Source organism: Elaeis guineensis, chromosome 14, assembly GCF_000442705.2.
Source record: "Elaeis guineensis isolate ETL-2024a chromosome 14, EG11, whole genome shotgun sequence".
Lineage (NCBI taxonomy): Eukaryota > Viridiplantae > Streptophyta > Magnoliopsida > Arecales > Arecaceae > Elaeis > Elaeis guineensis.
Window position 1 is genome coordinate 53,591,710 of NC_026006.2, and position 25,245 is coordinate 53,616,954.

Genomic DNA, 25,245 nt, shown 5'->3' on the forward strand with positions numbered 1-25,245 from the left:
CATCTTGCTAAAGGAAAAAAAGTCATCCTATTCTAAAAATTAGATAATTAAGCATCCATTTGATATGGCACCTGTTTTTCTGTTTTTGTTTTCAAAATTCCATAAAACAAATGAGCCGGTGTGAAAAACATATATAATAAAATATTTTTTTGAAATTATTTGTGATAACTTTGGAACTTCTAGAGCAAAGATATATTGCTTTCAAAAAGAAAAAAATAAAAGCAAGGAATAGCAAAAGCTTGCATAAATATTTTAGATGCCAATCTTCATGTGGTATTTCACCAATTTATAGAAAAACAAAAACTTTTAAAAAAGTAAACAAAAATGACAAACAAACCCTAAGTGACTTTATTTTGCAGAATCTCTCCTCTTTACAACTATAGTTTTCGATTTTTATTTTTGTATTTTCCAAGAACTATAGTCATAGACATAGAAATCAATACTCAGTGGCTGAAAACTAATAAAGAAGAACCAGAAATAGATTGTTATACACAACCAATGTTGTAACCTATATTAGCCTACATAATTTTTTTTCCATAAACTGGTGTAATTAAAATTGATATTTTTACACCTACGTTCATAAGAATGAATAGTATCTTGACTACAATTTAGATCACCTATTTCACTACAACATGTCTGATGACCGGCCACAATTTCCATTCATATATCCCGTGTTTTCTACATCATGGTTCTCGTATCCCCTAAAAACCAGATAGCTAAGTTGTTTGGAGCGTGTGGGGATTTAAGTCCTTTTCACCTTTATTTTTATTTAAAATATTTTTTAGTATTGAAAAAATAAAAATGTGGTCACACCCCACTTCACGGTGCCTAACTGCTGGCGGTCTTTATTATGTTTTTAGTGAAGAATACATGCATTACACGTGCCGCATTCTAGCGGCAAAAAAATAAAAATAAGGGTGTGTAACCGAAGAATTATGAGAGCCAGCATTGCTCAGGTCTGTTGGGTTGGTGCCTACGTCTTGGGCCACATGGTGGCCTAAAGTTTCTGCTTCAAACCTAAACCTATGAAGGTGCTACTCCACCATTTTTTTCAACAAAAAGTATCATAGTATTGAGATCCCATCTAAAAATCAAAGCTTTTTAATGGATGGACCCCGAAGTATATAAACACCACAAGATTCCTTAACCTATCCGATATGAGATTATTATTTCCCAACACATCTTATCATAGGTAGGGCCAATGAAATCCAATTTAATTTAAATTTAAATTAAATCTAATCAAATCAAATTTAAATTTAATTTGATTAGAATTCAACTCAATTATTTGATCAAATCAAATAATTAATAATAATTACAAATTAATCTTTTTACAACTTACTAACTCTTAGCAAGTCCTCCATATAAATTTTATATGCAAGTCCAATCATCAATCAAATTGATAATTGAATCCTATTGCGATTCGAAATCGCTATTCGACAACCCAATCAGTCAGGATCTCTTTTGTGTATGACTCTATGAATTCTATTTTATCTGATAGTGAGATATATTTTGATCTCCATCAAAATATCATTGAAACTCCTTTCAATAGATTAAAACAATTCCAATTCACCAATTGAGAATTATTGATCATCATAATAATTCTCGTTGGTCCCATAATCCACCAGTGATACCTAGCAGCATATAATGGCAACCCAGCAAAGCAGAAAGAATGAACCTTTAGGTGTAGTTACCGTGAGATTTAGTTCTTCTATCATGAGTCCTGATAAGACGGAAGTTACGAAAAACTCGTCAAACGTCTTCATCTGTCATATGTAAAATTTATTCGATTCGAGTTCATTTGTGAAACCACATGAAAATTTCTTTCCATGATTCACTTTATCCTGGCCAAAGTTTTCTGAACTAAATCTCATAAATCACATAGAATTTCTTCTTATCTACTAAAGTCGATAGATTTCATATAAGTGCACACCCTACTTTTACAACGAACTTCTACAATGAACTTACTGTAGTCAACATACACCACAAGGATCCGAATGGCTAGGAGATCAAGTATTTGTGTAGTCAAACTACAGCAACCCCATTGTGAATAGCCGAGGAATCACAGGTCTAAAAATTAGTCACACAACTACAGTATCGAAAAAATCACTGATAAATGAGTAGGCATCCAAGTGACTCTTCGTATTGATCACGCTCGATACCTTTATTTTCTAACAAACATTTACACTCTCACTCTAATATCTCCACACTGTAGATTCGAGACTCATCTATCCAAAGAGAAGCAATCCATGCACCAATCTAATCGGATCAATCACCATTCCCATGATGATCTATCAATTGGGAGTAATTTAGGAATTAACGATCAATGACACATATCTCAAATTCTCAACTCTTGAGAATATGTGTTATTATCTTATTAATTTTCTGAACAATTCATGTACACATATCCTACATAAATAAAAATTAACTATCTTAATTAATTAGATCAAATATGAAATTATGTCTTAAAAAAATTTAATGTATCAGTTCGATTAACTTCTAGAATATACATCTAATATTTTTAATCTATTTAATATAAAATTATTATTTTTAATATATGAAACTCTCAAATATAATTAATTTTATGGATATCTTGATTAATATTTCTCCTCTTTTCTCGAATGGATGACCAAACGGGAGTGACTGGCATGAAAGATTACTGCTCATCTCCGGTGACGTTGGAGATCAGAAGAGAGGAGACTATATACACCAGACCTAGTTCCAGTTTGCTAACTTCTGCATTTGGAATTCTTAAATTTTATTATTTCATGTCAAGGGCCACTTCCAATGTACTTGCAAGCTTTTCCAAATACTTCGTGACGAACAACTTACGTCAATTGTTATCTCAAGTTCTCCCCTTAATATCAAAATAGCCATCAACTTTAATATTGAAAAAGCCCTATATGGGTGATCCTCACCGAATCCATAACCTTTATGTCCAGTTTGGAGTAAACAGCAAATAATGAGCCGCATTAAGAATACTGGGTCCTAATTTTTAGTGGTCCATTCTGACAATATAAAGTTCCAAGGACACTGGTGTTGATGAAAACCCTAACCGACATTTCTAACTACCAACACCTCGGAAGAAACAGATGGCCTCGTCGATCCCCCATAATGAAGTGAGAGGAACATGATTCAGACCCATCCAAATTTCTTTTATGCAATCACCAGGAGTTGATGCATTTGCAAGTTAGTCAAGTTTGTGATCAGTTAAATTAGAACAAAATTTGGTTTGATCACGGTATTTGTTCTAGGTAAGATACCTATGCAGCATTATGATTGTATTACTCCAAATGCAGTCGTGGGTGATGGATCATCCCAAACTTTAACCCAGATCTTGTGCAAAGACTATATATTTCATAGTCAAGGTGGGTTCACGTGGCACAGCCCAATTGGTAATTCTACGAATGCTTTCCAGGTGACGAGAAGCTAGAGCTAACCTCCTTCTTTCTTTCCCTTCTGGAGGAGAATCAAGGAGTGTGATACCCTCAATAGGACCGCTAAAGTAGCAGTAGGTTTTCATAGCAAGGATCATATATGCCCTATCTCCTGAATTATTTCACCCAAAAGGTAGGCCCCAATATGAGATGCTCAAATTGCAGGAAAGGAGAGGTTGATAAATATTGATGCAATCGAGCCGAATTGAGTCAAATAGCTAGAAACTCAAAGTTGACTCCATTCAAAATATTCATACTTGAAACTTGACTCCAGATTGATCAAGTCTTAATATCGCAAGCTTAAGTTTGACTTGATGAAAAAAATGCAATACTCAAGACTGACCCGACTTGACTCGAATCGTATTCAAGTTTGAGTTCGAACTCGAATATAATAATAATAATAATAATACTTGACTCGAACCGTATACTGACTCGACTTGACTCGAACCTTATTCAAGTTTGAGTTCGAACTCGAGCATAATAATAATAATAATACTTGACTCGAACCGTATTCAATAATAATAATAATAATAATAATAATAATAATAATAATAATAATAATAATAATAAATAAATAATAAATAAATAAAATCAATAAAATAATTTTATTAAAAATATATATACAAACTCAAATTGATTCTTAAGTTTTTGAACCAAGTATCTTATTAATCAAATTCAACTTGAAAGACTACTCAAACTACTTGAGCTCAATAGTAGCCAAGCTGAGCCATGCTTGAGTAGTTCACGAGTAGCTCGACTTATTTTCTCCCCTAATTAATAAGAAGTCATAAAAAACTATAGTTTAGATATATAAGGTGACATTAACTTAGAGTAGATAATTCATCAACAACCATCTTGTCCCACGTCATCAAAGGATAAGGTCACAAGTCCTGACATCATTAAAACTTAGACTTTCCATGGAAGTCGGTAACATTCTTGCTGTACCTTCTTGCTATCAACACAGATAGACCACCAAATTCAGAAGGAACTAGCTCTACAACCTAGTGCAGTTCTGATAACTAAATAGAAAAAAATTAAACTAGTAAATAGAGCCACTTCTCCAATACGATTTGTATATCCTTACTGTTTCATATAAATGTATAACGTGTATGCACCATTAGAAAGTATGGTACATAGGGTAAGTGTAAGATCACTTTGGAATGGAATGCACAATAAACCTGCAGAACAGAATATTATTGCAGACCGCATCATACAAATTTTCAGAGGCAAAGGGGTAATCATACATATAGATTTCTTTTCAGTTTACAGGCATAAACCTGTGGAGTCGATGATGATACCCGATGGAAGGATCATCCCTTGGACTACACTTGGGTTAATGTAAAACAAAGTCACCACATCCTAAATGCAAGCAATCCTTTTAAAAGTGAAAAATATAAGCACAGCTCACAATGCTAAGAAACACTCACACCATTAAGTTCAGCTTGGGCTACTGCTGCATTGATTGCATCAATCACCTCCATCTTTCCCCTACCAACAGCTTCATCCATTGGAGTCCGCTCATGGCTAAAAAAAGACCGAAGCAATAAGCACTCAAGTAAGGGTGGAACATAGTTCTTTTCACAGCGAACATCTTCAGTACTTAAATGGATGCATACAGAAAACATGCAGGTAGGAATACCTGTTCAGCACACTTAAGCTAGCTCCATTCTGGATCAAAGTCTTGACCACCTAAATTTTGCGTTTATCCAAACCAGCACCATTCAGTGATCATAATTATAGCAAATAAATACAATGACCATAGAAGCGTCAGTTTTACCTCAATATGACCATTGAGGCAGGCCCAATGAAGGGGAGTATTCTTTTCTGAGTTAGCAGCATTAACGTCCTGCATCACATATATGTCAATGTAAAATCAAAGCATGCTTGGGTATGAGACATAAAAATGGATTGGTCATTAAATTCCATACACGACTTTATATTTCCTAGGGTATAAGTCAAAAAAAGAATTCGAAAGCCTTGATGGGCATTCATTCATTTTCCCCAGACTAATAGTTTGCATGAATTCCACCCAGTTCCTCAAAGAAAAAGAAAATAATAATAACAGATTGCAGTAATTTGAATTATATTTGTAAACTAATTGCACAATTTTCACGATTTTCTTCTATCTACTTTACGAAGTAGCTCTGTATTTATGCCCACTGATAGGACAGTGTGAAATATGATGATATCTGGCATGTCTACAGGTGTCAGATGCTCTCAAGTAGCATATGATAAAGATTACTAAAATTTTAAAACTTACATAGGACATTTTCTCCTTAGGCCAATAAATAAGACATGACAAATTAAAATTTCAATTGTTTGTGCTAGTCATGCTCAGACTCTTCCAACATACAAAATCTGCAGATTGGTTTGGAATATGGCAACTCTTGGTAGAGTTCACTTGGCATCCATGTGACAACAAGGTTTTAATTTTAGATTTAAAAAAGTCAATAATTTTTCAGCTCAGACATAAAAAATTTCCTGAGTCAAGCAGAGTATTTTTCTATTATTAAGCAAACTCATGTTTGATTTGCTTGTGTGACGATTGATATGAGCCCAATTTTACCAAATGAGCCTAGTATGATATTTTGGCTCTGCTCCTCCGGCTTTATGGTTCATGAACAGCTCAGTTTTATTGGAGGCCTATTCACAAGCTTCTGCTCCAAAATGCTTGATCTACTAATGCCACTTGGTTTTACTGCACAGCCTTCCTAGGTCCATACATTATCTACCTTTGTCAATTTCCACCATGGGATGATCATCGATAGGCAAGTTGTACCAACATTGTTGACGATTAGTCTAGATATTCAAATGCCGTCACTGGAGCACCTTTGATGAACTAAATGGTCTAATGTGTAAGAAATGCATCACTAAATACCAAAGAGTTGCGTAAAGTTGTCTTTCAGATCTTGTACTAAATGAAGCCATTGTCTCTTATGATGTGTAATGACAAGACTGATCCCCTGCCAATCATAAGTGAATAGAAATCCTCCAAGGAGCTAATGATATCTGTACTGATTGATGCTCATTATAAACACCAGGATCCTTTTTGTTTATATTTGTTATCTAATAGGACCTTTGCATCATATAAACTAATCTATGACTAGCAATTAATTTTATTAATTCTAACTAACTAGACACTATGCATTTCAATAAAAAAAATACAGTGAGGAGAATGCACCAAACACAACAGGTAAAATCTTACTTTCAATATTTGAAATCATTATTGTTGCATGCCAACAACTTTTGCATTTTAGCTCTCATCACCATTTGTCTTATATATTGAAATCTAGTATCATCAAATCCTAATTAATAGAAAGACTATCATAAGGAATTCCTAACTTTTGTATTGATTGCACAAAATAAAAAATACCAGCTAGACATTATTGAATTCAAATTAAACAAAATATCAATCTGCTGAATGATAACTACCGGAATGTTGATTTAAGAAAATCACCAAGAAAAACTGAAGAATTCAATTTAAGAATGAAAAACATGTTCCATGCAGAGTACACCATTTTGACCACAAGACATGAAAAGAGAAATCAAGTCCACAATTGCATAAAATCATCAAAACATATCATTCAAAGGGGAGGACTAGCTTTTGAAAATATTGTCGAAGAGATCTTTGGAATTAATCTGTTTATTATAGTAATTGGATAGCAAAATGTTTTTATACAATTGCCTCCTCACCGCTCCATTACTTATGAGATACTCCACAATGTCAAGGTGCCCATTAGCAGAAGCCATGTGAAGACCTGAAAATAAACAAAGGAAAATAAATTATTGACAACCAGGTTTCTAAAGACCTAGAATTCAACAAGGATTAACATATTACACAAATCAACTAACATGAACTAAATGATAAATAAATTATGATATTGATGATCTCACATAAGGTTCTGGATGACAAACTAAGAAGCATGTGCATTACATGTGATACCATCAGAGACCTTGCAAATCAATAATCTGAACTAAAATGAACTAAATGATAAATAATTATGATATTGATGATGTCACATAAGGTTCTTGATGAGATGAACAAAGAATCATGTAACATTACCAGAGATACCATTAGAGATCTTTATAATTGAAACATAAGTGGTACAAGATAAAAAATATTATATGGATCATGGTTATATTTAAGAGATATAGAACATTTTATAAAGACACATAACCTACAAAAATAAGAGGTCTATGTTGTACAACAATTACTTAGAATAAGTTGTTAGTTAGTATAATCTAGGGAACGCAAAACCTACTCGGTGTTGGAACTTCCCAGAGCTAAATTGATTTAAGAGCATTGCTTTGACTAACTAGGATTTTTTTATTCTAATGTGGCTCAAATCAGAAGTAGTTTGGCTAATCTTATTTTGATTTTAATCTAATAGACTAATGAGAGGCACCAACAGAACCAGCACAATTAGGAGAATCTGATGTTCAAAACCCAATATCTGACAAACATACGTAAAACTGTCAAAATGAGACAGAAATATAGGTATCAGTTCTCAGTCATTATTCCTTTTACCAACTTATTATTCAATCATGTTTGCTCTAATGTAGGCTCAATAAGTACAATTAATTTAATTTCAGGCTGCAGAATGAAATAGTGACATTTCATATTTTCAATAACTTTATGGTCTTTTTTCTGGTGAGAAAGTGGCTCTATGAGTTATAACCGGTGCCTCTATGCCCTTCCCCCTCTTCATTTGGATACAAAAAAGTCTAAGAAAATCTTGATGGGTTAGGTCCTAATTATATGAGCTTAAATTGTATAAGTGCCAATAAGGTATGTCTCCTTATAAGCAACAGGTTCTTTCCCGTAGATGCCTTGGTGAGAAAGTTGGCATCTAGTTAAAGGGTTAATATTGGCAAGAGTCAACTGTCAACAATCCTCAATCTTTCTTGGATCCTACTTTGCAAGCCCTAAGGCTTACAAGTTACAAATGCTAGCTGATTAGGTGGTTGGCCGAGATTCATAGGCTTCAGGCTTCAGGTAGTAATGTAACATAAAGAAGATCAGCTAGAGAGTGTAACAGAATAGAACTTTAAGATAATTTAACCTTTGTGGTGGATTTCAGTTCAATGTTTTGTATGAAGACTTATAACACATTCATTTTAACTTTTTGCCTTGTGTTTTGCCTATTATGCTACTTCTCTAGGAGAATCTATAGCACATGATCACTCACCTGAATCCTGAAGCACTGTAAAAGTACCAATCAAATTATCACCAAGTTAGTAGAAGCCAGCAAATCCAACTACATCCACATAAATTGAAGTTCTTATTCTAACGAGCTTCATCATGGAGTATAACAACATTAATGATATATTTATGATCTTTAATTTCCATATAGTAAGTGAACCAAAAGTATTCATGATCTGATAAATTTACAAATAAATTAATATCATATCCTCCATATAACAACTTTTTACTGAGAAAAAGGAAAAAAGGTCCAAACTCAAAGATCAGCAACATAGTTGAGCCCATAAAACTACTTTATATATTCATTTTTCCAGGCTGCCTTTATTGACTATATTGAGATCATAAAGTTAGACTTCACTTCGGGAGCCCTAGAAGTCTAAATCCAGCAAGTAAAAGCATCTACTGACTGGAATTCAATATGCTTTTGACTTCCAGTTTTGCATAAAAGTAAAAATCTATCAAAGATAGCATAGATTCATTCCATGAAGCATAAAATAAATAAAAATAACAGTAGTAGAACTGTAGTGGCAGTATTAATGTTAATAAAAAACTTGATAGATTTAATGGTTACCAATCAATTCAAATAAATTTCATTTGAAGCAAACTTCGAAGATCTAACCTGTTTGCCCTTGAGAATCTTTGGAGTTAAGAGAAACACCCACAGAGTATAAGCTCACCACATCTTCAATGTCATCATATCTAGCAGCCTGAAAAAAAAATGATGAGAACCAAATAATTTAAGTAAACATTTTTCCCATTAAAAATAGCTAACTTATAGTTACACAAATGATAAGCAACAGTACAAAACATAATAAATGCTCAAAGCTTCTCTACTTACAATCAATGTTTCGAAATATGTAGGCAATGGAAAATATAGTTATATAAAATCAAAAGAAAAAAGGAGTAAAAGTTGAAGCAAAAGAAGCAAAAAAACATTTACTATCTTTTTAAGGTAATAACAAGCAAAGAGAGCCTGACATCATCATCATCCAAACTTTTTCAAATCAAATTGGCATCCATTACGGAGCAAAGCACCAAGATAGCTTGACATCATCATCATCATCCAAACTTTTTAAAATCAAACTGGCATCCATTATGGAGCACAGCACCAAGTAGACAATTCTATGAATTTCCAGTAGACTTCAAAAAACATTAAAGAGATGGAAGATGACAAGGTCATTCTAAATTGTATATGTTGCATATTTGATGAAGCACCTTAGTTGCTAAGTGTTCAAAGTTTGAAGCATCACTGTTCATCATTATATGCTACTATATAGTAGTAGATAGCTCCAATATTATGGTAGGCTTCATTTTCATTTTCCTTTAAATATGGATATATTGTTAATGAATTTGAAATAAAAAACACATTGATTTATTCAAAAATACACTGCATTGATGCTAGTCTCAAGGCTAAGGTCGGGCCTTTAACAAGAAATAGCAAAAGCTTACTTGGAAGAGTGGACATCCAAGAAGATGAGACCCTTATACAATTCATGCAAGCCATTGATATGCAGGAATGGCCAAATAATTAACTTGAAAACTAGTGATAAGCCAGAATAAATTTTCAGATACAGGTAATTAGGCTACTAAATATAAAGCATGAATTAAACATCCTTGAAAAGGAGTACCCCCATCCATGCAGAAGTAGATGGATAAAGGGCATCACAATTCTATCAACGATTTTGTGCTTGTTATCCTCTAAGATTTCTAGGCAGACAATTACACATGGTGGGACACGATATCCATCAAGCTCGTGCATTCTGGTTGATTGGCCATACCTTTACAATCAGGGTTCACTATGATGGAAAGGTTGTACAACAGTTAGAACAGAAGATAGTAGTGTCCATCTGTAATAAACGACCGAAAGAACATTCATTTTTTAATCCATTGACAATAAACAAAGCATGCATTGATTCAGTCAAACCAAGCCATTTTGATCTTCAGCATTTAACAATACTGAATTGAGCTGGATAAATTAGTCGACTAGCTTAGTGAGACCAACTGGTTTTGTTCAGTGTATTGAATCCATCATCTTCACCCAGCCTAAGACCAATCACAAAAACATATACTATTCAACACCTATGAAGCATGGGTACTCCTATTTCAAGCGTGTACCAGCATCGGATATATTTTTGGTGCAGATACATTTCTGATACAGCATCGGTACTCCTATCTCTGCATTCTTGAGATTGCAAGTTTGTCCCTTGATGAACCAGATGTAGAAAAAAAAATTTTTATTGATGGTGCAGAGAATGAAACAACTGAAACTATTATCACTTGATTATCAAAACTTACTATTTTGATTTTTTCTACTTATTTAGACTGCTAGTTTTTTTCTTTTCGTTAATTGTAAGTGTTTGTTTATTTTTATGATGATACTTATAAATTTAGTTGAGATTTGAAAATTTAATTTTATTCATATTTAAATATTATATATATGATTCAGTTTTTTTATATATTTTTATTAATATTAAAATATTATATATATTCAAATATTAATAAAAATATAAAATATCTAACCGTATCCGTATCGTGATTTTTTCAATTTTTGTCGTCTTAGCATATCCGTGCCATAAAGTATCCGTACCGTATACCAGTATCTAAGCTTCCTAGTTCAACACAGATATCAATTGGTACCAGAGCTCTATTTGATCCACTAAAAAGGACAAAAGAAAGAAACAAAGAAAAAAAAATGTAGCTCTCTTGTGACGCTTTTTAATGATCTTCAAATTTATATGTCGTTTCCAGCAGAGAATGTTATGAATAGCATAGATATACTTAATATAGCCTTCTCTGTTCCTTCTATTAAAAGAGAATTGAATCATAAGATGAAGAAAGCATTCACTTCAATTCAAGAAGAAAGTTTCAGGAGATCATATATACACATCAAGACTCCAACCGACCAATTTCATATAGATCCTTCACCCACTAAACATGGGGTCCACTAGCATGAAAATGCCAAATAACCTAACAGAATAAGTAACAAGCATGAGGGAACATGGCACGTAAGTAACAATCTATTATTATTTAACTAGGAAATTGAAACGTCAGGTAAACTAAAACCCATTAGATGATGAAACATAACAGAATTTAGCATTAAAACAGAAACAAAGTTCAGAAACCCAGAGCCTCTTGCAAACGAACATTTCTTCACAAGAAATTCCAATTCTTTTGTTCTCAAAGTAACTTAAGAAGGATAAATAGAGCAAATTATAAGAATCCCAAGTTGCATCCAACTTGTATCTTATTTGTATGAGGAAATGCCTCAAAGACGAAGTGGTTATAAAGAGAGCATTAAGGAGTGAGGAGATCGACCTCGAGCAAGGCCTGAACTTGGTCGGGCGTGGCCTCGCTGGGAGTCGGCTGTTGAGTGGCATCCGACGCCATGCCCATCGCCTCCTTTGGGAAAAGATTAGAAGACGGGATGGTAGACGATCTCTGGACGCTGGACGAGTTGCAGACTCCGTATTCCCAACCCGATATTGATCACTGGAGAAGCCAACTCCAGGCCTGGTAACGGATCCGGTAGGGGTCGAATTCCGTGAACCCGAAACCGATAACCACCTTTGGCATGACCGAACCCACATAAAAACAAATTGAGGTTTTTTTTTTTTTTTGCCCCCTCTAAAGGAGAAGCTTTATTTATGAAGCTAAGATAATTTCTACAGATTGACTGCTTTGACAGCAAAATAGGAGCGATTGCAAGTAGCTGTAATATATCAGGAGCAAAGAAAATAAAAATATACATGATAAAGTATAAATCCAATAAAAACAACAGTCTCCTATCATGATAAATATATTAAAATTTTATGGGATAATTGAACTTACATGAAAAAAAAACTATCGATGCCATCTAAGATCTCTCGAGTCGACCCATAGTGAATAAGATCCGATGCTCTTTCCTCCTTTCCTTCTATTTTTATTATTTTATTTTCTTTATAGCTTAAATTATGGTCACTAAAGATTAAAAATCGATGAGGTAATTTAGCACGATGGCTATCGGAAGAGAAGTCCAACCATCTTGAATGGAGCAGAGAGGCGCATGGCAGTGGGAGATCCATCATCACCCTTTTCTCCATCCCTCTATATTTATTTATTATATTTTTAAAATCTTTTTAAAAAAATAAATAAATAATAAAAATAACACAAAAACCTTTACAAAAATCAAGCATGATTCTAGATCTTGATGACTCTAATTACTAGTAATCGGTCAGGATGGTCAATCAAACTACATCCATAAAATTTTTATATAGATATAAAGTTTCAATCTTCAAGTCAAATAACCTATAGGGCTCTGAAACTATAATATTAAAAGTTTATAGGACAATAAACTTACATGAAGAAGAAATCATCGATGCCATATAGAATCTTTTGAGTTAACCCGCAATCAAAAAAAAACTGAGTTGGATATGCCTCTTGCTGTCGCCAAACAACACCTTGACTTTCCAATCCACTCCGAATATTTTCAATGGAGAGGACCTCACAAGCTCTTGGATGAATTGGAGATCAGATTTGTAGGGATATCCTTTTATAACATACCTAATTCATCAGAAATCGTATCTGAATCAATTGCAAAGGTCGAACGATTGATGTTCTATGATAGTTGTATAGAGTTCAACTTTATCAAACTATCAAATATATTTTTATCATTTTATAAAAAATTTATCTTTAATCAGAATCTAGATCGATTTAAAATATGTAAAATAAATCTTGATACGTGTTAGTGCCAGCCATATTCGAATAGAGTTTATGGAAAAAATTCCAACAAAACTTTTTTACGAGTAGTTTGAGGCAGAATATTCGGAGTTGAGCCACGGAGCATGCTGAAGCAGCGATAGCTAATGACGTGATAACGCAAAGAGTGCCAAAAAAAAAAAAAAAAAAAAAAAAAAGGCATCCACAATAGGGCACCGCCAACTTGATCATAGGAATAAACTCCGAACATGAAGAGCCAATAATACTTAAGAAGTTGTATGACAGCAAATAAAAGCGGAAGACCAAAGCAACAGGTACATCCAAATTGAGCAAAAAGACCCACTGAGGAGATTGCCATATGATCTTAAATATTGTCAGCAAGCTCTTAAAAAAAAGAAAACGAAAACCATCATTGAAAATGGCGTAAAGGAGGTCAGCAAATCATAAAGCACAGACAACTTGTTTGAGAAGGATAGCTGAAGTAGTCTGATACAACCAATGAAGGAGCAAGCCAGTATATAAAACAATGAATGCAGAGCTGAAATCATGACAATAAGACAGCTGGAATCAATAGTGAGACACAGTGGCCTAGTAAAAGGCATTGGCAGTACATTACTGATCTCACATGATAACATTAAATAGATAAACCTAGGTGTTATAAAAGAAGCAGCAATTGCCATAACAAGATAGCATGGAACTCAGCAATTGCTCAAACAAGATGGCATGGAACTCCAGCATCAGGATTAAGAGAAACACAACCAATGTAGCAGAATTGTGTGACTATTTGAATAATCTGCGAACTCCAGCAGTAAAGAAGCAGAAAAATGCATGACTAACTGCAACCAATAACTGTGGGCATCAGCACGGACATGTACCATATAATCAAAATAGTAAGAGCATCGGAACCATGATACATTGATGCATAAATGCCGTGCCGACTTCAGCACAGGCTGTAATTTCAAAAGACTAGCATCATTGATCCTCATTTGATTGACAAAAGGAGAAATTAGAAAAAAAACTTAAAGCGATGAGAAAATCCAATTCCATATTAGATATATAGAAAATCAGTTTGAATTAGACTTATGTTCATAAATATCCATGAATTTTTAGAGGGGACCAACCCAAATCCCACAGAAAGAAAAAAAAAATCAATTGAGTTTTTTTTCTCTCTTCAGGATTGGAGCTGGCCCACTTGAAAGGCACCTGGATATTTATGAACACAAGCCTGATTCAGATTGATTTTTTTTTCCAATTATGCTGGTCCAATCCATGAATCTATGGAATTTTGGGCCCAGGTATATAAACACGCTCTTAAGAATTTGGAAATCTGGATGCTGATTTCAAACACCAACGTGTTGTCTTGCACACTTGGTGCATGTTTGGAGGTGTGCATGTACTCGACAAAAATAATTTTGGATCCAAAAGTAAAATTTTGAGTATTTGACTACACTCCAAAAGTAATTCTGAATTATATTTAAGATCTCTCAAAATATGGTTAATGTAAAGCTAATTTTCTCTCACTTTCCATAAATGCAACAGCTAAATATCACATTTGCAAAAAATTAATTTTTTTTAAAAAAATTACATTTTATCCTCTCAATATCCCTCATACATCTTTTTTTTCCACTTCCTTGTCATTCTTTTCTTTTGAGATTAATTACATTTCATTTCCATTCACATCCTCATTAATTTTCTCTCATCTTTGTACATGTCTCTTTTTTTTAAGGATTATTAATCCCGTCTCATCTTCATCTATGTCTCCTTTTATTTGACTTTTTTATCTATCAAAAATCTTTTGTTCTTCAAATTAATCTCATCTCATCTCCGTCTATATTTCGATTAATCTTCTCTCATCTCCATTTATGTATTTTTTTTCGAATTCTGGATTATTAATTTTCTCTCATCTCTCCCATTTTATCCAATTTTCTTGTCTATTAGAATTTTTTTTCTTCATATTAATCTTCTCTCATCATCATCCACATCATTATTAACTCATTTGTATATTAGAACTCTTTCTTTGATTAATCTCTTCTCATCTCCACCCCATCTAATAATATGAAAATAATTTTAAAAAAATAAGAAAGTCGATGGATAAGTTAAAAAAAAATATACATATAAAAAAAAAATAAGTAAAAATTTTTATATCTAGATAATTTTAGAATTATTTTAGATATTTATTTTTTTGATAATTTTATCGTTTAAAAGTAGTTTTTAGATCTGTTAACCAAATAGCAGCAAATTATTTTTACAGCTTCAGAATAGTTTTAGGATATTGACAGCAAAATAAAATATTATTTTATTTTAAATAATTTTTGATATCAAAATATATTTTTATTAAAAATTATTTTTTAGTCAAAAGCTATAGAATCTCCAAATAGATTCTTAGTATTTTTATTTCCACTGATAAGTTATAATTGAAAATTAAATTACCATTAAAATAATAGGATAAATGTAAACATAATGGAATCACTTTATTTGATCACAACTATCGTTCCAACCACAAACCCTATACCAAATTCGAACTCAATCCAAACCTAGCCTTGACTTGCCGATCAATGGATTCGACATGGGTTCACATTTAGACTTATTGAAGATTTTGGGTCTGGTATCGATTTGAAATTTTTAGACCCAATCCAACGCAATCATAACTAATTTATTCATAAAGGTTACATTATTAGTTTTATTTATGTATCCTTCATTTTCTAAACTCTAGGTTTGTAAATATTTTCTAACTTAAATGGGATAGAATAAAATAATGATATTTATATGTTTGGTTGTTTGTGCTTGACTCTAGAAAGTGTATATTTTCAATAGCTGCTCGACCATTGTTGTTTTTTTTCCGATGTAAACGCTACTCTAACCATTGTTGCGTAGGTTAAATATCAAGCACTGGTTGCTCATGATCTAATTTTTAAAGCATGTAATTAAATATTTCATTGACAAGCTTCCCGAGGCATAGATGGTTTTAACTTAATTGTTCAAGATATATTTTTTTGATACTCGACGAGAATCCCCTCAACACCGATCCAAGCTCCATGTGGCAACGCATAGGTCTTTTTTGATTATTTTTTTTTTTTGGTAATCAAGGCATAGGTCTTAACATACTCAAACTCGGCATGAAAATCCAATAGGTCTTCATTAGCTTAACTGTATCTGACCTGATCCTTCAATATGTCCAGTATCAAACAAAATTTAAACCCAAAACCCCCATCAAGTATGGGTTGAGTTTACTAAAACGTGGACCTGATCAAACCAGATAGCACCTTAACCAGAACCTAAGACAATTTTTTACTTTATTGACTTAAACTACCAAAAACAAATTGAGATTAAGATGGAAACGAGAAATATTCGGATTGAGAAAAAAGATCAACTTGATATCTAGTATATTAGTAACATATTATACTTGATGGATAAAATGATATCCATATTGTAATTCGGCTTTTCAGATTTCAAAATATATAGAGCTGTCTCATTAACAAAACAAAAACTAATTGTATCTAGACATGGTAAAGCAAAAATAATTATTGTGTACTTTCTACGAGAAATTCGTTATTTTCATACCCTTACTTGGACCCTTCGCCTTTTATCAACGTTCTAATATTTACTATTTGCTTCTTGTCGCGTCTATCCTTTTCAATGGATTAAATAAGTGATGATTCAGACATTACTTAGTGTCCACAGGAACGAAAAATTTTATCAAAGTGACCAATACTCTGGTGTTTAGAAAATATGATTAAAATCCATGTAAATGGAAATGCCTTTACACATAAAAGATCTTATTCCTATTACACATTCAATTTTGATTCTAGATTCAACAAATTTGAACAATATTTTCATACTATTGAAATACCAAGGCAACAAATGACAGTCTTTCCCGGAATCTTCTCGCTTTCACGGTTCATGCTATCATACAGGGCTAAAGATACAAAATTTTGCGAACAGTATTATTTCTTCCACCTCCATGCCCAGTGGTTGAAGAAATCGATGGATATTCCCAAAAACCTTAACCATAGTTGATTCACTGTAGCCCCTCATCAAACCAGAGCAGTCACCACAATAGCACGACCTACTGTCATCTAATCTGACAAGACAACCATTCATGGATAATGTTAAGAATCTCCGGTGAAAGGAATTAAGAGTCCACCAAAACAAACAGTTCGGCCAAGGATGATACAACCCCATCGATGCCTCTTTTATTTCCTTGGCCCAAACTCACCTCTTGCTGTGATCATGAGAGTAAATTCACATAAACAGATCTTTGGCCAGAAACATAGAACAAGAATACCATGATGTTCTTCATTGAATCTTATGATACCATGGCCATCAGCGACCCAATTAATATCAACTGCATATTTCCTCACATTGCCATTAACGATCAGAAACCGCCAAGAAGAAACATATTCACTTATTCAATGGGCACGTAAGCAATGAAATCATGAACCAGTATAAAACTACACAACTCATTTTTTAAATCCTAACAGAAGTAACGTCTGCTATGTGTCAGTAAAGATGTGCCTGCTTGAATGTGGTAACTGCACCACTTCACGACACTATATGCTGAATCTAGAAGGCTAACATCCTGTACAAATGCGGCATGGCTGAGTTGCCATCATACAATGAAAGGCAGCCTCATTAATTCTTCCCATAGAAGATCACTTGCGACCCAACCTCTGCAAGTGCTGCTGGTGCTTGGCTGCAGCTGCTTTATCTGCAGCTTCTCTCTTCAGCGCCCTTTTCGCCCGCCTACCAGTCACAACTTTGGATGACTCTTTCTTCTTGGGGCACTGGGATGGACCAGCACCAGAGTCATCAAAAGATCGTTGACCGACAGGTCGTGCTTCCTTGCGTCCTGCCCTCACATAACCATTGTCACCCCACCTCCTGTTACCGATACGGATACTCGATGAGCTGCTAATATAGTACGATTCATCTAGCTCATCACCATCATCATCATTGTCATCATCAGCATAATCTTGATCATTATAATACTGGGTATAGTCTTCGAGCTCTTCAGAAGCCTCTTCTTGGGCCTCTACCGTCAGAGGCACAAACCAAGCAGCCCGAAGCAGAAGGCAAACACTCTCTTCAAACATGTAGTCATGAATACTGTATGAAGGAATAACAATGTTACAGCATTACCAAAAATTCAAGCACAATGACCACTCATTTTTCAAGAGAAAACATAAGTAATATTACCAGCCATCAAGTGAGCGATGAACATTGAGGGACTCAAAAGGATGCTTGCACTGAGGGCAAGAAGGCTTCTGCTTATATGCTGCCCACCTCAGGATGCACGTCACACTGCTCAAAGAAAAAAATGGCCATAACAACGTTAGCATCACATGCAATAAAAGGAATGATTTTCAAGATACACCTTCCATGTTGAGCTCAATCATTAGTTACATAAATTCCATTTCAATAAGCATGTTTGCAAAACATAATGTTATAGTAATACACCTCCAAAAGTTGGTCTTGACTGGCATTCACGTATATGGCTAAATTGCAATTCACCAAGATAGTTAACATAATAAATTTTAGAACTCAACTCATGAGGAAACCTAGTTAGAACTCTGAATAGTACGCTCAGATAAATTCAACATCTCAGACACCTAAAATACTAGATTTCAGCACATTCACAGTTCTAATATTCATGCACAACAACTATCATAGGTGTACAAAATTATGTACTTAATATCTCGATGGTGATACAATTAGTTCCCTTTTATTAGTTGGACAAACATGGACTCCCCAGCAAAAAATAAACTACATCTGATGGGAAGCAGTGTCCACCATCAAATTCCACAACCACAATAAGTGATGAGGACAAACCGTAAAAGAAAAGAAGTGTGCGAATATGCTATTCACACAAGAGTTTCCGCTTTTATGTGTGTTCGTGTGTGTTTTCTTGCATCGCATGATTGTGCGGAAACATGCATTTGTTGTCAAATTTCGTTTCATGATTGTCAGAAATTTTTGTGATTAGTGCTCATTAATACTTAAGCCTTCATATTATTTTATGTAAGGAAAAGCAATATATAATTTTGAACAAACTTATTGACAATGACTTTGTATAACCTGATGATTAAACTGACTAAACAATTAAAATGTATGACTGTTTAATCAACATAGAATGCAATATAATCATCAAGCCTATAGGTAAAAAGGGAGGAAAGATGATAAGTATAAAGACATAAATTATGATGATTATAGCAATGACAAAATAAGAGATAAAAAGAAAGTTTGACACAGATTTTCACATCCAAGAGAGCACATTGAAATAAATTAGAAAGGGAGAGATGAGGGGAAAAAAAAGGGGGGGGAGAAACCAATATGGAATGTGATATTATCACCAAGCCTACAAGTAAAAGGGGAAAAAGGAGGTTGTAAACAAGTATGAAAATGCAAATTATGATGACTTTATCGTGATAGCAATGAAAGAATAAAGGATCACAAAAGAAAGTTTCAGACAGATTTTTGCATATCGAATGAATTAGGGAAAAGGGGGAGGGGTGTTGCATACATCCACAATCCTCTCTACTTATCATACTTGGATGTACTTTTTATGCAACAAAATCAAGGTTCCCATGCTTTGAATGGAAGCAAACTGAAAAGAAACAAAATAGCCCTCAGCAAATTAAGCTTGACCTGTCTGGTTTTGGCAGGATGAAGCAGGGGCTTCCAACCCATCGAGTCAGGCCAGAACTAGAATTTAAGGCCAGCCAAAATTCGAGCTGAGCCCAAAGTACCTAAAAGTTATAACAATTCAGCAAGGTGCATGGATAAAATATAATATTTTAATATATCATATCCTGGAGAACATCCTCTTTTATTTCTTAGAGACAAAAAAAAATTCTTCTCCTCTCTCCCCCTACTCCTAAGAACTCCTATCCCCTCTTCTCCATTCCTCCCTTTGTCTACCCATCCCCCTCACCTCAGAACCACCTTTGCTCACACACCCTCAACCACACCTGGAGGACAATCACATTCAATCAAGGCCACACTAGGACAGCAACCACTTCTAATCAGGAGATATACTTCATCACATTTTCACCACCCCCCCCTCCTTTCCTCTCCCCTTCCAGCACCACATTCTAACTGATCCCATCCTCCCTCTTCATCATCATCATCAACAGAATTAGATTTTTTTTTAGAAAGTATATGTTCAGTGAGTGAATACATGCCTTTGTTGTCCATGGTTTTGTTTTAGTCACTAAAGGCCAAAAGCTAAATAGAATTTCCTCAGAACTTCAACATCTAAAGAACTAAAGAATAATTATCATTAAAGAAAAAAAAGGCCCAACTACCCATGAGAATGTTTGAATTGAGTGCTACTACCTCCAAGGATTGCAGTTTCACAAGGGTGCTCATTCATGAAATGATTTAGTGAAGAATTGATACTATTCAAACAAGACAAATGTAACCGGTATGGATGATAATATAAGGAAAAAAAAAATGAAATGGAACTCTAAAATCCTAACATGCACAAGTTATTCATGTTTGGAGATAAAAATTGGAGAAGATTACATGCACATGTACACACATGTAAATTCACACCGCCACATCCTAGAAACAGACCAACATCCACAACTGCCAACACACACACCCACATCTAAGCACATCTACGTGCAAAAACAGACATTCGTCCTATTAGTTGCTGCAAACATATTTAATCCAACTGCCCATTTTCCTTGCTTTGAGAACCCTATTCGTAGTTCTTGTTAACAGTGCCCACTTAGTCGTTTCCATGACTATGCGCATCCAAAATACTCTCACATTTAAATCTAAATTATTTCTTAATTCAAACTTATGAAAGCTTCATAGTTTTTTCTCACTTTTACCAATACCACACATCAAAATCAAGTCACAGTACTCATAAATGCACAAAATCCTTTCTCAAGAAATCATCAAGAAGGGTCTAGGCATTGCCATAAGCGCACGATCAATATGTCTTCTTCAGTCTTCAGATATCACCAACATATACTAGGAGGAAGATTGCCAGAAAAATTCAATCCACTACAAGGCAAGCATCATTGTACAGCATTATCATCATAGTGATTTAACACTTCCATTGTCCATAGACAAGGAAACTTAAAACAGGTAAGCATGTCAGACATTCTTGTTCATTTCATAAAATAGCAAGTAACTCGTTATCCGGTAAGAAAACAGCATGAGTTGAACATATTATACAACCCAGAAGTTGATACAACTAGGACAAAATCTTTCAAGAAGACAAACTACACAATTTCAGAAATCCTTTTTCCCTAGTGAATAAGATCATGAAAGGATACATGAACCATAAGTAGGATCAATCTCAACCAACAAGCCTAATCCCACCAAATGACCAGTTTTAAGAAGCAAGGAATAGCTTACTAAAGTTAGAGAATGTTCTCATAACTGATTCTTAACTTGGCATCAACCTTCTATAGCTCATAACTCAAATGACTTTGAGAAGAACATAAATACATATTCCTTAATGGACAATTTTTTGCATCACTCGTTTGCTTTGGACGGCTAGATGCTTTTTGAAAGATGACTCTGCCTTAGGAGCCACTCTAGCGAACCTATACCAACTTCATTATATCACCAAAATGATCCAAACACCAATTTCACAAATGCCAAAGGCTTTGTAAATAATCATAACACGAATTCCATGATTTGCAAATGAAATTATGCAATCGAACCTTTAACAGAGTATTCCAGGTTTCTTTCATCCCAATCTATATTTTAATTCTTGAGAACCCAAAACCTGCAAACAATGCCAACAATTTCAATTTTTTTAAGCAATTTTTCTTGATTTACCTTCTTGCGAAAAATGGCATTTCTTCACCTAATTCTGGACTACATACATCAACTTCTTGAAAACATACAAATACATTCTCTCCAATGTTCTATCTGCTCAAGTTGCATATGCCCATAACTAAGACAAACCATAGCAACAATGTAAAAATAAAATAAAGGCAATTTTCTCAACCAAAAAAAAAAAAGATCCCTTTCATTTGGATGGGAATACTACTGCAGGCACAACAAACCAAACGCTAGAATCAAGAAAGGCAGCGATAAAACTTCCAGAAAAGAGAAGTTCTTTTAGACAAACCAGTAAGCATGCTCGCAACCTTTTACAAGCGCCATCTCCTGAAGAACAATCTTCTCCAAACAGATCGCGCAGACCCCGAAATCCGCAGCTGATCCACACGAATCAGCACCTTCTACCGCCTTCGCATCAACACCCACCTACCATCAAATCACCAAAAACGCCCACAAATCAACAAAACATCGCACGAATCACCGAAAGCCCAACCAAAAAAAGGAGGAAAAAAAAAATCCAATCCCTCGACAGATCTCGAACACATATTTCTCCTAGAACGCAGATCGATCAAAAGAATCAAAAGTCAAGAACACGGAGATCTATCGATTACCTCTTCCAGCGATCGGGACAAGAGGGCGATTTCGCGCTGGTCCTCCATGGGGGCCGCGGCGCTTAGTTAGGGCAGGACGGGAAGGTCGGCAAGGTGGTGGTGAAGAAGAGGGGCCGAAGGACTGGAGGAAGAATAAGAGGAAAAGAGAGAAGGGGGAGGGGGGCGGGCTTCGCCGGGTAAACCAAGAGAACCTAACCAAAGATGCGGTGGTTTATTCGTCGAATAAAAAAAAAAAAAAGGCGATAACATCTTTCTCCGGTTTATTTTGTTTCGGTATATTCTTTAGTCTGATATTAGAAATTTTTTTTTTTTTTTAAAGAATGGAGTTAACAACTTGCTCCCCAAGTCATGTAGATAAGTGCGGTTTTTGTGAGGGTAAAATGGGAATTCTGCGTTGGAAAGAGGTGCGTTGTGTCGGTGCGAAAGCGGTTGTTGCCAGGGAAAAGCGAAAGCGAGAAGTCTCCGGTTCCGATGTTCCGGTGAAATGGATGACGGGTTGAGGGACGTCCACGGGTGTTTAGTGGGAACGTGGGGTCGCCGTACATTAATTTTCAAGGAAACTGAAAAGTCAGTTATTAAATTCGTTCCGAATTTTAACCATCCACATCTGCTAGCAAAATAAAAAATTTTAACAAATAAGTATATAATAATATACGATATTTTATTTCAATATCTTTAAAAAAAAAAAATTAAAAATAATAAACAGATACACAATATAAAAATTCAAGTTAATAGACTGAAATTTATGTCAATATTTACAAAAATATCTTCTTGAGTTGCAATGTTCTCATCTCCTCCATCTTCCCTCCTATTCGCATCATTTCCATCATTTTCACCATCATCACCATCCAAATCTTTCAAGTTCAATATATCTACAAAATCATAAATTTAACAAAAAATTAAAAAGAAAAATCATATGTAATAAAATTGTAATAATATTTTATTCATAAACTATATAATGAAATAATTCGCTCACCATTATTATTATTTTCTTGAATAGAACATGATGCCAATTCACGGTGAAAAATTTCTAATTCCTCACTAGTTAACTCCGATGGCTCATCGACTAATATCCACGCATCATTATCACCAAACAATTCAAAGTCAATAGGATCATAGTTGCGACCCTTGAAATAAAATCTGTATTTAATATTTGTTAGTTTGAAAATTAAATAACAAGAAATAAATACAAGCAATTGGATATCATTCATAATAAAATTATCTTTGTTGTAGTCTCAAATTATAGTGCACAAATACTAGATCATTAAGCCTTTGATGCTCTAACCTATTTCTCTTTTTAGAATGAATATGTTCGAAGATGCTCCAATTTCTCTCGCACCCAGATGCACTACAAGTTTGGCTTAAAACATGAATAGCTAACTTTTGCAAATTAGGTGCACAACTTCCATAGGTGACCCACCATTCATCTAGATACAAAATATTGTATTTGTTAAAATAGAATGTAATTGAAAAAACTTTATATCAATGAAACTAATGAAAGCATAAGAACATAACTAAGGAACAAGCTTACCTGGAGCCAAGCGACTTCGATCATTTATAGCCGATGAGCGTCCAAAGTCATTTTCTGCATTTCTAAATAATCTCATCTCATTAGTTAAGTTCCCCTACAAGGTTGGATTACCAAATGAATATCTCTCTATGACATCTAAGAGTCCAGAAACACTACGAGGATGTTTATCCATAAGTTCTGAGTCATATTGAAAACAGGGATTCAACCAAAACCCAGCTGCATGAAGATTTTGGTGTAATTGCAAATCCCACCGAGAATCAACTATTCTCAAATAAGGTTCAACTACAATCTTTCTCTTTCTAAATCTCTCGATCATTTCATCTCTAGCTTGATGCATAGCATGATACAAGTAACCCATTGAAGGTCTATCATCACTGTCAACAATCCTCAAAACTCGAATTAAAGTCTCTGTTAGTTTAACAATGGTTGCACATTCATTCCAAAAAAGAGAATTAAGCACGTCATCGGTGAGCTTTTTTCCTTTACTATCCTTAGCATAAGCTGAAGTTGTCCACTCTCTAGAAGTCACCATTGCTCTTAATGCATCTTTGTGGCCCAATATGCTTTGTAAAGCAATAAAATTGGTAGCAAAACGTGTAGGTGCCGGACGAATTATCTCCTTTCCACCAGTAAATTTTCTCATCAAATATAAAGGATAACAATGATTATAAATATATTTTGTGATACCTGCAGCATGGGCTACGGTGTTCTTCACTGAAACTAACTTGCCAATGTCTTGCATGATGAGATTAAGACAATGAGCAGCACAAGGTGACCAAAAAAGTGTAGAAAAGTCTTGCTCCAATTTTTTACCGGCAGCAACATAGTTTGCAGCATTATCAGTCACTACATGAACCACATTTTCAAAACCAATGGACATGACAATTTTTTTGAACAACTTGTACAACATATCAGCTGTCTTTGAGGTATCTGAAGCATCCATGCTTTTCAAAAATATGGTCCCTC

At 34.4% G+C, this 25,245-nt stretch overlaps 2 protein-coding genes and 1 pseudogene across 2 annotated transcripts; all 3 read right to left on the bottom strand.

Annotated features, from left to right (window-relative positions):
* Window positions 1-4,600: 4,600 nt before the first annotated feature.
* Window positions 4,601-12,129, bottom strand: LOC105057608 (uncharacterized). Its single transcript, XM_010940259.4, has 6 exons — window positions 11,953-12,129; window positions 9,257-9,344; window positions 7,128-7,192; window positions 5,212-5,280; window positions 5,074-5,123; window positions 4,601-4,958 (listed from the first exon to the last, which is right to left on the bottom strand). Exons 1-6 carry the CDS (start codon window positions 12,028-12,030, stop codon window positions 4,847-4,849), a joined length of 462 nt encoding a protein of 153 aa, XP_010938561.1. The 5' UTR covers window positions 12,031-12,129; the 3' UTR covers window positions 4,601-4,846.
* Window positions 12,130-17,667: 5,538 nt separating this feature from the next.
* LOC105057609 (uncharacterized) lies at window positions 17,668-22,935 on the bottom strand. Its single transcript, XM_010940261.4, has 4 exons — window positions 22,749-22,935; window positions 22,427-22,563; window positions 18,529-18,633; window positions 17,668-18,438 (listed from the first exon to the last, which is right to left on the bottom strand). Exons 1-4 carry the CDS (start codon window positions 22,794-22,796, stop codon window positions 17,985-17,987), a joined length of 744 nt encoding a protein of 247 aa, XP_010938563.1. The 5' UTR covers window positions 22,797-22,935; the 3' UTR covers window positions 17,668-17,984.
* Window positions 22,936-23,471: 536 nt separating this feature from the next.
* LOC140853625 (uncharacterized) lies at window positions 23,472-25,131 on the bottom strand (annotated as a pseudogene).
* Window positions 25,132-25,245: the final 114 nt, after the last annotated feature.

Bases quoted from the DNA above. Each gene is read 5' to 3' on its own strand.
- LOC105057609 (XM_010940261.4), bottom strand. From the start codon at position 22,796: ATGGAGGACCAGCGCGAAATCGCCCTCTTGTCCCGATCGCTGGAAGAG. The intron at 18,634-22,426 runs GTTTGTCTAAAA...TTCTTTGAGCAG, and splicing joins GGTTGCGAGCATGCTTACTG to TGTGACGTGCATCCTGAGGT. The intron at 18,439-18,528 runs GTAATATTACTT...TCCTTCATACAG, and splicing joins CATCGCTCACTTGATGGCTG to TATTCATGACTACATGTTTG.
- LOC105057608 (XM_010940259.4), bottom strand. From the start codon at position 12,030: ATGGGCATGGCGTCGGATGCCACTCAACAGCCGACTCCCAGCGAGGCC. The intron at 7,193-9,256 runs GTTAGATCTTCG...GTTTATTTTCAG, and splicing joins AGATTCTCAAGGGCAAACAG to GTCTTCACATGGCTTCTGCT. The intron at 5,281-7,127 runs GTGAGGAGGCAA...TATGTGATGCAG, and splicing joins ATCTCATAAGTAATGGAGCG to GACGTTAATGCTGCTAACTC.